Genomic DNA, 15,718 nt, shown 5'->3' on the forward strand with positions numbered 1-15,718 from the left:
ACATACCCTATAGATACACACACTATAATATAGACACACATACCCTAGATACACGCAAACAGAGACATGCCCTATAGATATTTCATACTCATGATGGACATTTTGTAATGTGTAATAAAGATTTTTTTCTCTCCTTTTATAAGAACGTGAATTTTGTTCAGTAAATTGTGACAGTCCTGATGTCTGGTAATGTGTGAGGCCTGGAGTGAGCCCCTCCTGCTACTTTGGTTTAGTGTGTGTATATACAGTACATCTACACTATAGATATCTGCACTGATATGTATACACTGCTCTAACACTACAGCCCCCCCCCCCAATAACACCTCCTGGATGTGAAGGAAAGAAATCTTCTCATTATTTGTTCTGTACAAAGCTGAATGTGATGACAACAAAATCCCACAAAAATCATCAATGGAAATCACATTTATTACCCAATGGAGGCCTGGATTTGGAGTCCCCCCCCACACACTACAGGCGGATCCAACTGTGATGTAATGTCCATATAACCTGTCAGTATGAGGCTGAGTAGTGTGTGTGGCCTCCACGGGCCTGTATGACCTCCCTACAACGCCTGGACATGCTCCTGATGAGGTTGTGGATGGTCTCCTGAGAGATCTCCTCCCAGACCTGGACTAAAGCATCTGACAACTCCTGTCAGCCTCTCCCCGGTCTCTCCTCCTGTCAGCGTCTCCTCGGTCTCTCCTCCTGTCAGTCTCTCCTCGGTCTCTCCTCCTGTCAGTCTCTCCTCCTGTCAGCCTCTCCTCGGTCTCTCCTCCTGTCAGCCTCTACTCGGTCTCTATTCCTGTCAGCCTCTCCTCGGTCTCTATTCCTGTCAGCCTCTCCTCGGTCTCTATTCCTGTCAGCCTCTCCTCGGTCTCTCCTCCTGTCAGCCTCTCCCCGGTCTCTCCTCCTGTCAGCCTCTCCTCGGTCTCTATTCCTGTCAGCCTCTCCTCGGTCTCTCCTCCTGTCAGCCTCTCCTCGGTCTCTCCTCCTGTCAGCCTCTCCTCGGTCTCTCCTCCTGTCAGCCTCTCCCCGGTCTCTCCTCCTGTCAGCCTCTCCCCGGTCTCTCCTCCTGTCAGCCTCTCCCCGGTCTCTCCTCCTGTCAGCCTCTCCTCCTGTCAGCCTCTCCTCGGTCTCTATTCCTGTCAGCCTCTCCTCCTGTCAGCTTCTCCTCGGTCTCTATTCCTGTCAGCGTCTCCTCGGTCTCTCCTCCTGTCAGCCTCTCCTCGGTCTCTCCTCCTGTCAGCCTCTCCTCGGTCTCTCCTCCTGTCAGCCTCTCCTCGGTCTCTCCTCCTGTCAGCCTCTCCTCGGTCTCTCCTCCTGTCAGCCTCTCCTCGGTCTCTATTCCTGTCAGCCTCTCCTCCTGTCAGCCTCTCCTCGGTCTCTATTCCTGTCAGCCTCTCCTCGGTCTCTATTCCTGTCAGCCTCTCTTCGGTCTCTATTCCTGTCAGCCTCTCCTCCTGTCAGCCTCTCCTCGGTCTCTATTCCTGTCAGCCTCTCCTCGGTCTCTCCTCCTGTCAGCCTCTCCTCGGTCTCTATTCCTGTCAGCCTCTCCTCGGTCTCTCCTCCTGTCAGCCTCTCCTCGGTCTCTCCTCCTGTCAGCCTCTCCTCGGTCTCTATTCCTGTCAGCCTCTCCTCGGTCTCTCCTCCTGTCAGCCTCTCCCCGGTCTCTCCTCCTGTCAGCCTCTCCTCGGTCTCTATTCCTGTCAGCCTCTCCTCGGTCTCTCCTCCTGTCAGCCTCTCCTCGGTCTCTCCTCCTGTCAGCCTCTCCTCGGTCTCTCCTCCTGTCAGCCTCTCCTCGGTCTCTCCTCCTGTCAGCCTCTCCTCGGTCTCTATTCCTGTCAGCCTCTCCTCGGTCTCTCCTCCCGTCAGCCTCTCCTCGGTCTCTCCTCCCGTCAGCCTCTCCCCGGTCTCTATTCCTGTCAGCCTCTCCTCGGTCTCTCCTCCTGTCAGCCTCTCCTCGGTCTCTATTCCTGTCAGCCTCTCCTCGGCCTCTCCTCCTGTCAGCCTCTCCTCGGTCTCTATTCCTGTCAGCCTCTCCTCCTGTCAGCCTCTCCTCGGTCTCTCCTCCTGTCAGCCTCTCCTCGGTCTCTATTCCTGTCAGCCTCTCCTCGGTCTCTCCTCCTGTCAGCCTCTCCTCGGTCTCTCCTCCTGTCAGCCTCTCCTCGGTCTCTCCTCCTGTCAGCCTCTCCTCGGTCTCTCCTCCTGTCAGCCTCTCCCCGGTCTCTCCTCCTGTCAGCCTCTCCCCGGTCTCTCCTCCTGTCAGCCTCTCCCCGGTCTCTCCTCCTGTCAGCCTCTCCCCGGTCTCTCCTCCTGTCAGCCTCTCCTCGGTCTCTCCTCCTGTCAGCCTCTCCTCGGTCTCTCCTCCTGTCAGCCTCTCCTCGGTCTCTCCTCCTGTCAGCCTCTCCTCGGTCTCTCCTCCTGTCAGCCTCTCCTCCTGTCAGCCTCTCCTCGGTCTATCCTCCTGTCAGCCTCTCCTCGGTCTCTCCTCCTGTCAGCCTCTCCTCGGTCTCTCCTCCTGTCAGCCTCTCCTCGGTCTCTATTCCTGTCAGCCTCTCCCCGGTCTCTCCTCCTGTCAGCCTCTCCTCGGTCTCTATTCCTGTCAGCCTCTCCTCGGTCTCTCCTCCTGTCAGCCTCTCCTCGGTCTCTATTCCTGTCAGCCTCTCCCCGGTCTCTCCTCCTGTCAGCCTCTCCTCGGTCTCTATTCCTGTCAGCCTCTCCCTGGTCTCTCCTCCTGTCAGCCTCTCCTCGGTCTCTATTCCTGTCAGCCTCTCCTCGGTCTCTCCTCCTGTCAGCCTCTCCTCGGTCTCTCCTCCTGTCAGCCTCTCCTCGGTCTCTCCTCCTGTCAGCCTCTCCTCCTGTCAGCCTCTCCTCCTGTCAGCCTCTCCTCCTGTCAGCCTCTCCTCCTGTCAGCCTCTCCTCGGTCTCTCCTCCTGTCAGCCTCTCCTCGGTCTCTCCTCCTGTCAGCCTCTCCTCGGTCTCTCCTCCTGTCAGCCTCTCCTCGGTCTCTATTCCTGTCAGCCTCTCCTCCTGTCAGCCTCTCCTCGGTCTCTATTCCTGTCAGCCTCTCCTCGGTCTCTCCTCCTGTCAGCCTCTCCTCGGTCTCTCCTCCTGTCAGCCTCTCCTCGGTCTCTCCTCCTGTCAGCCTCTCCTCGGTCTCTCCTCCTGTCAGCCTCTCCTCGGTCTCTCCTCCTGTCAGCCTCTCCTCGGTCTCTCCTCCTGTCAGCCTCTCCCCGGTCTCTCCTCCTGTCAGCCTCTCCTCCTGTCAGCCTCTCCTCGGTCTCTCCTCCTGTCAGCCTCTCCTCGGTCTCTCCTCCTGTCAGCCTCTCCTCGGTCTCTCCTCCTGTCAGCCTCTCCTCGGTCTCTCCTCCTGTCAGCCTCTCCTCGGTCTCTATTCCTGTCAGCCTCTCCTCTTGTCAGCCTCTCCTCGGTCTCTCCTCCTGTCAGCCTCTCCTCGGTCTCTATTCCTGTCAGCCTCTCCTCGGTCTCTCCTCCTGTCAGCCTCTCCTCGGTCTCTCCTCCTGTCAGCCTCTCCTCGGTCTCTCCTCCTGTCAGCCTCTCCTCGGTCTCTCCTCCTGTCAGCCTCTCCTCGGTCTCTCCTCCTGTCAGCCTCTCCTCGGTCTCTCCTCCTGTCAGCCTCTCCTCGGTCTCTCCTCCTGTCAGCCTCTCCCCGGTCTCTCCTCCTGTCAGCCTCTCCCCGGTCTCTCCTCCTGTCAGCCTCTCCCCGGTCTCTCCTCCTGTCAGCCTCTCCTCGGTCTCTCCTCCTGTCAGCCTCTCCTCGGTCTCTCCTCCTGTCAGCCTCTCCTCGGTCTCTCCTCCTGTCAGCCTCTCCTCGGTCTCTCCTCCTGTCAGCCTCTCCTCCTGTCAGCCTCTCCTCGGTCTCTATTCCTGTCAGCCTCTCCTCCTGTCAGCCTCTCCTCGGTCTCTCCTCCTGTCAGCCTCTCCTCGGTCTCTATTCCTGTCAGCCTCTCCTCGGTCTCTATTCCTGTCAGCCTCTCCTCGGTCTCTCCTCCTGTCAGCCTCTCCTCGGTCTCTCCTCCTGTCAGCCTCTCCTCGGTCTCTCCTCCTGTCAGCCTCTCCTCGGTCTCTCCTCCTGTCAGCCTCTCCTCGGTCTCTATTCCTGTCAGCCTCTCCTCGGTCTCTCCTCCTGTCAGCCTCTCCTCGGTCTCTCCTCCTGTCAGCCTCTCCTCGGTCTCTCCTCCTGTCAGCCTCTCCTCGGTCTCTCCTCCTGTCAGCCTCTCCTCGGTCTCTCCTCCTGTCAGCCTCTCCTCGGTCTCTCCTCCTGTCATCCTCTCCCCGGTCTCTCCTCCTGTCAGCCTCTCCTCGGTCTCTATTCCTGTCAGCCTCTCCTCGGCCTCTCCTCCTGTCAGCCTCTCCTCGGTCTCTATTCCTGTCAGCCTCTCCTCGGTCTCTATTCCTGTCAGCCTCTCCTCGGTCTCTCCTCCTGTCAGCCTCTCCTCGGTCTCTATTCCTGTCAGCCTCTCCTCGGTCTCTCCTCCTGTCAGCCTCTCCTCGGTCTCTCCTCCTGTCAGCCTCTCCTCGGTCTCTCCTCCTGTCAGCCTCTCCTCGGTCTCTCCTCCTGTCAGCCTCTCCTCGGTCTCTCCTCCTGTCAGCCTCTCCTCGGTCTCTCCTCCTGTCAGCCTCTCCTCGGTCTCTCCTCCTGTCAGCCTCTCCTCGGTCTCTCCTCCTGTCAGCCTCTCCTCGGTCTCTCCTCCTGTCAGCCTCTCCTCGGTCTCTCCTCCTGTCAGCCTCTCCTCGGTCTCTCCTCCTGTCAGCTTCTCCTCGGTCTCTCCTCCTGTCAGCTTCTCCTCGGTCTCTATTCCTGTCAGCCTCTCCTCGGTCTCTCCTCCTGTCAGCTTCTCCTCGGTCTCTATTCCTGTCAGCCTCTCCTCGGTCTCTCCTCCTGTCAGCCTCTCCTCGGTCTCTCCTCCTGTCAGCCTCTCCTCGGTCTCTCCTCCTGTCAGCCTCTCCCCGGTCTCTCCTCCTGTCAGCCTCTCCTCCTGTCAGCCTCTCCTCGGTCTCTCCTCCTGTCAGCCTCTCCTCGGTCTCTCCTCCTGTCAGCCTCTCCTCGGTCTCTCCTCCTGTCAGCCTCTCCCCGGTCTCTCCTCCTGTCAGCCTCTCCTCGGTCTCTATTCCTGTCAGCCTCTCCTCGGTCTCTCCTCCTGTCAGCCTCTCCTCGGTCTCTCCTCCTGTCAGCCTCTCCTCGGTCTCTCCTCCTGTCAGCCTCTCCTCGGTCTCTCCTCCTGTCAGCCTCTCCTCGGTCTCTCCTCCTGTCAGCCTCTCCTCGGTCTCTCCTCCTGTCAGCCTCTCCCCGGTCTCTCCTCCTGTCAGCCTCTCCCCGGTCTCTCCTCCTGTCAGCCTCTCCTCGGTCTCTCCTCCTGTCAGCCTCTCCTCGGTCTCTCCTCCTGTCAGCCTCTCCTCGGTCTCTCCTCCTGTCAGCCTCTCCTCGGTCTCTCCTCCTGTCAGCCTCTCCTCGGTCTCTCCTCCTGTCAGCCTCTCCTCGGTCTCTCCTCCTGTCATCCTCTCCTCGGTCTCTCCTCCTGTCATCCTCTCCCCGGTCTCTCCTCCTGTCAGCCTCTCCTCGGTCTCTATTCCTGTCAGCCTCTCCTCGGTCTCTCCTCCTGTCAGCCTCTCCTCGGTCTCTATTCCTGTCAGCCTCTCCTCGGTCTCTCCTCCTGTCAGCCTCTCCTCGGTCTCTCCTCCTGTCAGCCTCTCCTCGGTCTCTCCTCCTGTCAGCCTCTCCTCGGTCTCTCCTCCTGTCAGCCTCTCCTCGGTCTCTCCTCCTGTCAGCCTCTCCTCGGTCTCTCCTCCTGTCAGCCTCTCCTCGGTCTCTCCTCCTGTCAGCCTCTCCTCGGTCTCTCCTCCTGTCAGCCTCTCCCCGGTCTCTCCTCCTGTCAGCCTCTCCCCGGTCTCTCCTCCTGTCAGCCTCTCCCCGGTCTCTCCTCCTGTCAGCCTCTCCCCGGTCTCTCCTCCTGTCAGCCTCTCCCCGGTCTCTCCTCCTGTCAGCCTCTCCTCGGTCTCTCCTCCTGTCAGCCTCTCCTCGGTCTCTCCTCCTGTCAGCCTCTCCTCGGTCTCTCCTCCTGTCAGCCTCTCCTCGGTCTCTCCTCCTGTCAGCCTCTCCTCGGTCTCTCCTCCTGTCATCCTCTCCCCGGTCTCTCCTCCTGTCAGCCTCTCCTCGGTCTCTATTCCTGTCAGCCTCTCCTCGGCCTCTCCTCCTGTCAGCCTCTCCTCGGTCTCTATTCCTGTCAGCCTCTCCTCGGTCTCTATTCCTGTCAGCCTCTCCTCGGTCTCTCCTCCTGTCAGCCTCTCCTCGGTCTCTATTCCTGTCAGCCTCTCCTCGGTCTCTCCTCCTGTCAGCCTCTCCTCGGTCTCTCCTCCTGTCAGCCTCTCCTCGGTCTCTCCTCCTGTCAGCCTCTCCTCGGTCTCTCCTCCTGTCAGCCTCTCCTCGGTCTCTCCTCCTGTCAGCCTCTCCTCGGTCTCTCCTCCTGTCAGCCTCTCCTCGGTCTCTCCTCCTGTCAGCCTCTCCTCGGTCTCTCCTCCTGTCAGCCTCTCCTCGGTCTCTCCTCCTGTCAGCCTCTCCTCGGTCTCTCCTCCTGTCAGCCTCTCCTCGGTCTCTCCTCCTGTCAGCTTCTCCTCGGTCTCTCCTCCTGTCAGCTTCTCCTCGGTCTCTATTCCTGTCAGCCTCTCCTCGGTCTCTATTCCTGTCAGCCTCTCCTCGGTCTCTCCTCCTGTCAGCCTCTCCTCGGTCTCTCCTCCTGTCAGCCTCTCCTCGGTCTCTCCTCCTGTCAGCCTCTCCCCGGTCTCTCCTCCTGTCAGCCTCTCCTCCTGTCAGCCTCTCCTCGGTCTCTCCTCCTGTCAGCCTCTCCTCGGTCTCTCCTCCTGTCAGCCTCTCCTCGGTCTCTCCTCCTGTCAGCCTCTCCCCGGTCTCTCCTCCTGTCAGCCTCTCCTCGGTCTCTATTCCTGTCAGCCTCTCCTCGGTCTCTCCTCCTGTCAGCCTCTCCTCGGTCTCTCCTCCTGTCAGCCTCTCCTCGGTCTCTCCTCCTGTCAGCCTCTCCCCGGTCTCTCCTCCTGTCAGCCTCTCCTCCTGTCAGCCTCTCCTCGGTCTCTCCTCCTGTCAGCCTCTCCTCGGTCTCTCCTCCTGTCAGCCTCTCCTCGGTCTCTCCTCCTGTCAGCCTCTCCCCGGTCTCTCCTCCTGTCAGCCTCTCCTCCTGTCAGCCTCTCCTCGGTCTCTCCTCCTGTCAGCCTCTCCTCGGTCTCTCCTCCTGTCAGCCTCTCCTCGGTCTCTCCTCCTGTCAGCCTCTCCCCGGTCTCTCCTCCTGTCAGCCTCTCCTCCTGTCAGCCTCTCCTCGGTCTCTCCTCCTGTCAGCCTCTCCTCGGTCTCTCCTCCTGTCAGCCTCTCCTCGGTCTCTCCTCCTGTCAGCCTCTCCCCGGTCTCTCCTCCTGTCAGCCTCTCCTCGGTCTCTATTCCTGTCAGCCTCTCCTCGGTCTCTCCTCCTGTCAGCCTCTCCTCGGTCTCTCCTCCTGTCAGCCTCTCCTCGGTCTCTCCTCCTGTCAGCCTCTCCCCGGTCTCTCCTCCTGTCAGCCTCTCCTCCTGTCAGCCTCTCCTCGGTCTCTCCTCCTGTCAGCCTCTCCTCGGTCTCTCCTCCTGTCAGCCTCTCCTCGGTCTCTCCTCCTGTCAGCCTCTCCTCGGTCTCTCCTCCTGTCAGCCTCTCCTCGGTCTCTCCTCCTGTCAGCCTCTCCTCGGTCTCTCCTCCTGTCAGCCTCTCCTCGGTCTCTCCTCCTGTCAGCCTCTCCTCGGTCTCTCCTCCTGTCAGCCTCTCCTCGGTCTCTCCTCCTGTCAGTCTCTCCTCGGTCTCTCCTCTTATCCCTCCCCGGATCAGGTGGTTCTCCTGTCAGTTGAGGCCGTGTCTCCGGTAAGATGGCGGCTGGCAGCTCCCGTTTCCGGCCGCTCTCCCCGGCTGTGGCCGCGTCTCGGTGAGCCCTGCTCGTTCAGTCTCCTCCTCCGAAGATCACAGGACGGCGAGGCGGGAAAATACTGGAGGAAGCGGCGGCCATACCGTTACCATGACAACGGCGGCCTACAAGACGCTGACGCCTGTACACACTGAGCGGAGGTGAAAGACGGCGGCTGTAGGGAAGTGAGTGCGGCAGATCTGATGGGTTATATCTTATAGTCTACTCTTATGTTATATAATACTGCAGGTACAGGACAAAAGTGTATACTCTACTGTTATATACAGTCCTGGGTCTATATGTCATATTATTATATACAGTCCTGGGTCTATATGTCATATTATTATATACTGTCCTGGGTCTATATGTCATATTATTATATACTGTCCTGGGTCTATATGTAATATTATTATATACTGTCCTGGGTCTATATGTCATATTATTATATACAGTCCTGGGTCTATATGTCATATTATTATATACAGTCCTGGATCTATATGTCATATTATTATATACTGTCCTGGGTCTATATGTAATATTATTATATAATGTCCTGGATCTATATGTAATATTATTATATAATGTCCTGGATCTATATGTCATATTATTATATACAGTCCTGGGTCTATATGTCTTATTATTATATACTGTCCTTCGTCTATATGTTATATTATTATATACAGTCCTGGATCTATATGTCATATTATTATATACAGTCCTGGGTCTATATGTCATATTATTATATACAGTCCTGGGTCTATATGTCATATTATTATATACAGTCCTGGATCTATATGTCATATTATTATATACTGTCCTGGGTCTATATGTGATATTATTATATAATGTCCTGGGTCTATATGTAATATTATTATATAATGTCCTGGATCTATATGTAATATTATTATATAATGTCCTGGATCTATATGTCATATTATGATATACTGTCTTGGGTCTATATGTCATATTATTATATACAGTCCTGGGTCTATATGTCTTATTATTATATACTGTCCTGGGTCTATATGTCATATTATTATATACTGTCCTGGGTCTATATGTCATATTATTATATACAGTCCTGGGTCTATATGTCATATTATATACAGTCCTGGGTCTATATGTCATATTATTATATACAGTCCTGGGTCTATATGTCATATTATTATATACAGTCCTGGGTCTATATGTCATATTATTATATACTGTCCTGGGTCTATATGTCATATTATTATTTACTGTCCTGGGTCTATATGTCATATTATTATATAATGTCCTGGATCTATATGTCATATTATTATATACAGTCCTGGGTCTATATGTCATATTATTATATACAGTCCTGGATCTATATGTCATATTATTATATACAGTCCTGGATCTATATGTCATATTATTATATAGTGTCCTGGGTCTATATGTCATATTATTATATACAGTCCTGGATCTATATGTCATATTATTATATAATGTCCTGGGTCTATATGTCATATTATTATATAGTGTCCTAGGTCTATATGTCATATTATTATATACAGTCCTGGGTCTATATGTGATATTATTATATAATGTCCTGGGTCTATATGTCATATTATTATATAGTCTCCTGGGTCTATATGTGATATTATTATATACAGTCCTGGATCTATATGTCATATTATTATATACAGTCCTGGGTCTATATGTCATATTATTATATACAGTCCTGGATCTATATGTCATATTATTATATAGTGTCCTGGGTCTATATGTCATATTATTATATACAGTCCTGGATCTATATGTCATATTATTATATAATGTCCTGGGTCTATATGTCATATTATTATATAGTCTCCTGGGTCTATATGTCATATTATTATATACAGTCCTGGATCTATATGTCATATTATTATATACAGTCCTGGGTCTATATGTCATATTATTATATACAGTCCTGGGTCTATATGTCATATTATTATATACAGTCCTGGATCTATATGTCATTATTATATAGTGTCCTGGGTCTATATGTCATATTATTATATACAGTCCTGGGTCTATATGTCATATTATGATATAGTGTCCTGGGTCTATATGTCATTATTATATACAGTCCTGGGTCTATATGTCATATTATTATATAGTGTCCTGGATCTATATGTCATATTATTATATACAGTCCTGGATCTATATGTCATATTATTATATACAGTCCTGGATCTATATGTCATTATTATATAGTGTCCTGGGTCTATATGTCATATTATTATATACAGTCCTGGGTCTATATGTCATATTATGATATAGTGTCCTGGGTCTATATGTCATATTATTATATACAGTCCTGGGTCTATATGTCATATTATTATATAGTGTCCTGGATCTATATGTCATATTATTATATACAGTCCTGGATCTATATGTCATATTATTATGTACAGTCCTGGGTCTATATGTCATATTATTATATACAGTCCTGGGTCTATATGTCATATTATTATATAGTGTCCTGGATCTATATGTCATATTATTATATACAGTCCTGGATCTATATGTCATATTATTATGTACAGTCCTGGGTCTATATGTCATATTATTATATACAGTCCTGGGTCTATATGTCATATTATTATATAATGTCCTGGGTCTATATGGGATATTATTATATTATTACTCCGCCCAGTGACTTCCTGACTGTTTTACATTGTAGTGGTTCAGTCTGTACCATGTTTGGTGTCTAGGGGAGGGGTGAAGGGTCGGCTCATCTTTCTCTGAAATACAGAGAAGAGGAAGGAAGTTTCTCTTTAGTGTTTTGTGTTCTTTCCTCATTTGTCTCTTCCTGGTGCTGAGGACGCTATAGATTGTAAGCTCCTGTGGTCAGGACTGTCTCCTTTTCCTGGTGCTGGAGACGCTCTATAGATTGTAAGCTCCTGTGATCAGGACTGTCTCCTTCTCCTGGTGCTGAGGACACTATAGATTGTAAGCTCCTGTGATCAGGTCTGTGTCCTCCTCCTGGTGCTGCGGACGCTCTATAGATTGTAAGCTCCTGTGGTCAGGACTGTCTCCTTTTCCTGGTGCTGGAGACGCTCTATAGATTGTAAGCTCCTGTGATCAGGTCTGTCTCCTCCTCCTGCTGCTGAGGACACTATAGATTGTAAGCTCCTGTGATCAGGACTGTCTCCTCCTCCTGGAGCTGAGGACACTATAGATTGTAAGCTCCTGTGATCAGGTCTGTGTCCTCCTCCTGGTGCTGAGGACGCTCTATAGATTGTAAGCTCCTGTGGTCAGGACTGTCTCCTTTTCCTAGTGCTGGAGACGCTCTATAGATTGTAAGCTCCTGTGATCAGGTCTGTCTCCTCCTCCTGGAGCTGAGGACGCTATATAGATTGTAAGCTCTTGTGGTCAGGACTGTCTCCTCCTCCTGGAGCTGAGGACACTATAGATTGTAAGCTCCTGTGATCAGGTCTGTGTCCTCCTCCTGGTGCTGAGGACGCTCTATAGATTGTAAGCTCCTGTGGTCAGGACTGTCTCCTTTTCCTAGTGCTGGAGACGCTCTATAGATTGTAAGCTCCTGTGATCAGGTCTGTCTCCTCCTCCTGGTGCTGAGGACACTATAGATTGTAAGCTCCTGTGATCAGGACTGTGTTCTCCTCTGTGGGTTCTGTATTGCGCAGTAATGTACAGCACTACAGCTCATGATGGTGATATATTGATGTTATTTTCCATTGCATAAAGTGCATTATGAAGAAATCCTCCAGATCTCCACTGTCAGCCATTTCTAATCCGAAAATGAGATCTTCAACTGCCAGGAATGCTCCAAGAGGCTCCTCCGGACACAGCCGTCATCTGACTCTGGACAGTGACATCTCCGAGTTTGAAATAAAAGAAGGTGAGAAACTTATATGTAGGTGGCGCCGGCCGGACCCCTGGCTGGTGTAGGTGGCTCAGGCCGGACCCCTGGCTGGTGTAGGTGGCTCAGGCCGGACCCCTGGCAGGTGTAGGCAGACTAGTGGTCATGGCTCTCCATCGGGCGCAGACTAGTTGTCGTGGCTCTCCATAGGGCACAGACTAGTTGTCGTGGCTCTCCTTGGGGTGCAGACTAGTTGTCGTGGCTCTCCATCGGGCGCAGACTAGTTGTAGTGGCTCTCCATCGGGCGCAGAATAGTTGTGGCTCTCCATAGGGCGCAGACTAGTTGTCGTGGCTCTCCATAGGGCACAGACTAGTTGTTGTGGCTCTCCATAGGGCACAGACTAGTTGTCGTGGCTCTCCATCGGGCACAGACTCGTTGTTGTGGTTCTCCATCGGGTGCAGACTAGTGGTCGTGGCTCTCCATAGGGTGCAGACTAGTTGTCGTGGCTCTCCATAGGGCACAGACTAGTTGTCGTGGCTCTCCTTGGGGTGCAGACTAGTTGTCGTGGCTCTCCATCGGGCGCAGACTAGTTGTAGTGGCTCTCCATCGGGCGCAGAATAGTTGTGGCTCTCCATAGGGCGCAGACTAGTTGTCGTGGCTCTCCATAGGGCACAGACTAGTTGTTGTGGCTCTCCATCGGGCACAGACTCGTTGTTGTGGTTCTCCATCGGGTGCAGACTAGTGGTCGTGGCTCTCCATAGGGTGCAGACTAGTTGTCGTGGCTCTCCATCGGGCGCAGACTAATTGTGGCTCTCCATCGGGCGCAGACTCGTTGTTGTGGTTCTCCATCGGGTGCAGACTAGTGGTCGTGGCTCTCCATAGGGTGCAGACTAGTTGTCGTGGCTCTCCATAGGGTGCAGACTAGTTTGTCGTGGCTCTCCATCGGGCGCAGACTAATTGTGGCTCTCCATCGGGCGCAGACTAATTGTGGCTCTCCATCGGGCGCAGACTAGTTTTGGCTCTCCATCGGGCGCAGACTAGTCAGTTTATCAGTACTCATAAGCCGGTGGCCGGTCAGATAATGGAGGGGGTGCACATGTCACACAGACTACTCAGGTGGGCGAGATGGGAAAAGTCCAGGAATGATTTTTGTTCTCAGCAATAACTTTTGGGCTGGATGGGGCCTGTCATTCCTTACACCACCCCCACCCCCCCCATCCCTCCAGTCCACACTTTGTGGCAGTTCCTGCAGCGGCTCAGCTCCTGAGCATTGTCCTCATCACTGAGGATATAAGAGGTCGCTCCAGCAGAAGACCGGGGGCAGAGCTTGGCTGGACGGCCGGCAGGATGGGCGCACTATTGGAGCTGTCCTGGATGATGCCAATTACTATAGAGTCTGCTATTCTAGGTGAGGTGACCTGTTCTGTGATCACTTAGAGCCGGGCCGGGAGTTATTGTTGTATAGTTTCTTTTGTTGCTGCGCTGTGTGTTTCTGGAGTGAAAATAAAACACTATCATTTTCAGACTAATAATCTGGACTTGTGTGTCTGGCCCCCCACCTAGCAACCCCAGACCCTGACAATGTATACAGTAATGTGTGTGTATGTGCCCTCTCTCACCGTAACCTTTCTCTCCCTGTTAGAAAGCGATGACCCCGGTGTTCGTTACATCACTGAATCTCTCATCCAGAAATTATCCAAGCAAGACAACCCGGCGCTCGTCGTCTCTCTGAATCTTTCCCTTTCTAAGGATGAAGGTAAAAAGTTTAAGGTGAGTTTTGTGATCTGTAGTAGGTGGGCGCTCGTCTGGTGGACTCTCTGGACCTCTGCTCCAATGTCATGATCATTGCCCCCCCCCGTGCTGTATCCGTTTATCCAGGGTAGGAGATCTGGGGCTCTCACTGTCATTATGAAGGGAATTCAGACACTAATGGGGTGTAAAACTGGGGGCATACTATGTGCAGGGGCCACTATGGGACATAATACTGTGTGCAGGGGCCACTATGGGGTATAATACCGTGTGCAGTGGCCACTATGGGGCATAATACTGTGTGCAGGGGCCACTATGGGGCATAATACTGTGTGCAGTGGCCACTATGGGGGATAATACTGTGTGCAGGAGCCACTATGGGACATAATACTGTGTGCAGGGCCACTATGGGGCATAATACTGTGTGCAGTGGCCACTATGGGGCATAATACTGTGTGCAGGGGCCACTATGGGGCATAATACTGTGTGCAGGGGTCACTATGGGGGATAATACTGTGTGCAGGGGCCACTATGGGACATTATACTGTGTGCAGGGGCCACTATGGGACATAATACTGTGTGCAGGGGCCACTATGAGACATAATACTGTGTGCAGGGGCCACTATGAGACATAATACTGTGTGCAGTGGCCACTATGGGACATAATACTGTGTGCTTGGGCCACTATGGGACATAATACTGTGTTCAGGGGCCACTACGGGGCATAATTGTGTGTGCAGGGGCCACTATGGGACATTATACTGTATATGGGGCTTCCTCAATACACTATACACAGGAGGGCTGTATAACTGTATGGGAGCACAACATAATCTGGGGGGACATTGGCAGGACTGGGGGGGGTTAGAGGTGTGTCTTACCATGTGTAAATGCTGGACAGGCCCAGCTGGGACCTTCAATTGGGGGTCTGTGGACCTTTACTATTAGTGTACGCAGCTCTGGTGCTGGCTGATGAGAGGACTGACTGCTCATCTACTCTACAGTATATAGAGAACTTGGAGAAGTTTGAGCGGCTGGAAGTGCTGAACCTCAGCCATAACCTCCTCCAGAGGATCGAGAGGCTGGAGCGGCAGAGCAGACTGCGGGAGCTGAACCTGGCGCACAACCGCATCAGGTGAGTACCACCACCCTAACACCAGGAACTGACTGTCAGCAGAGCAGCCGCTGTCACCCACAACCCTAAACCACCCTGACACCAGGACCTGACTGTCGGCAGAGGCGCTGTTGTCACCCCAGCCCTATACCTCCCCCTACAGGATCAGTTGAGTTCCACCACCCTCACACTACACCGCACTGTCAGTATGTGGCTATCATGCTGTCCTTCTCTGCTCAGAGGGCATTATGAATGAACACAACTTCACATACATGTGACTTGTGTGTTGCAGTAAGATTGAAGCTCTGGAGCACATGCAGAGTCTTCAGAAACTGAACCTATCTGCTAATGAGATTGAGCACATCCCTGCCTGGATGGGGAAGAAGCTGAAGGCTCTGCGGGTCTTGAACTTGGGGCAGAATGTCATCTCATCGGTAAGTCGGGATGTTCTGTTCAGTGAGGTGTGTGCGTGCTGCGGGTAACATCTCCTCCTCCTCCTCCTCCTCCTCCTCCTCCAGCTGCAGGATGTCTCCCGTCTGAAGCCACTGAAGGACCTGATGTCCCTGTCCTTGGCCGATAACCCGGTGGCCAGTCTCCCCCATTACCGCCACTACGTCATCTTCCACTTGCGTTCCTTGACCACTTTGGACGGACAGATGATAACCAAGCAGGAGAGACAGGAGGCCCACGCCAGGTTTAATCTAGGTGAGTCTCCCACTAGTGTTTTTTAAGTCTTACCTGTACCTTCACATTCCTGCAGAGAGGAGCAGCGACCCTGTGCCCAGCATGCTGACTCCTTAAGGAGGTGTCTAAGGGGAAAACCATGGCGGCTTCCTTCCTAACATTTGTGTGGAACGAGATGTAATAATAGAGAAAACTTATAGAAAGAAGTGGGCGCTGGTTTTGGCATGTTTTTGTAATTCTGGGCAGTCCAAGCACTGGGGGGAGGGGGGGCTGAGCCAGGCGGTCAGGAGGGGCAGCACAGACTCGGGCTCCTCAGGTGCTCACCCATTGCTCAGGATTAATCTAAGGCCTGCAGAGGCTTTTTATTAGGAATAGTCCCACAATGTTA

General features: G+C 52.9%; 1 protein-coding gene across 3 annotated transcripts in view; it reads left to right on the forward strand.

Moving 5' to 3' along the window:
- Positions 1-7,876: 7,876 nt before the first annotated feature.
- CNTRL (centriolin) overlaps positions 7,877-15,718 on the forward strand; it is a 38,252-nt gene continuing 30,410 nt past the window's right edge. Inside the window, exons 1-6 of one of the 3 annotated variants that reach the window (XR_012711861.1) lie at positions 7,877-8,142; positions 11,671-11,824; positions 13,429-13,556; positions 14,537-14,667; positions 14,939-15,080; positions 15,165-15,351. Coding sequence is in view for 2 of the 3 variants with exons in the window: in XM_075260688.1 (XP_075116789.1) it covers positions 11,677-11,824; positions 13,429-13,556; positions 14,537-14,667; positions 14,939-15,080; positions 15,165-15,351 (736 nt within the window). In the remaining variant the exon portion in view is untranslated. The remainder of the gene's footprint in view (positions 8,143-11,670; positions 11,825-13,428; positions 13,557-14,536; positions 14,668-14,938; positions 15,081-15,164; positions 15,352-15,718) is intronic. The other 2 variants (XM_075260688.1, XM_075260689.1) reach the window with 2 other exon arrangements.

Source organism: Leptodactylus fuscus, chromosome 11 (assembly GCF_031893055.1).
Source record: "Leptodactylus fuscus isolate aLepFus1 chromosome 11, aLepFus1.hap2, whole genome shotgun sequence".
Lineage (NCBI taxonomy): Eukaryota > Metazoa > Chordata > Amphibia > Anura > Leptodactylidae > Leptodactylus > Leptodactylus fuscus.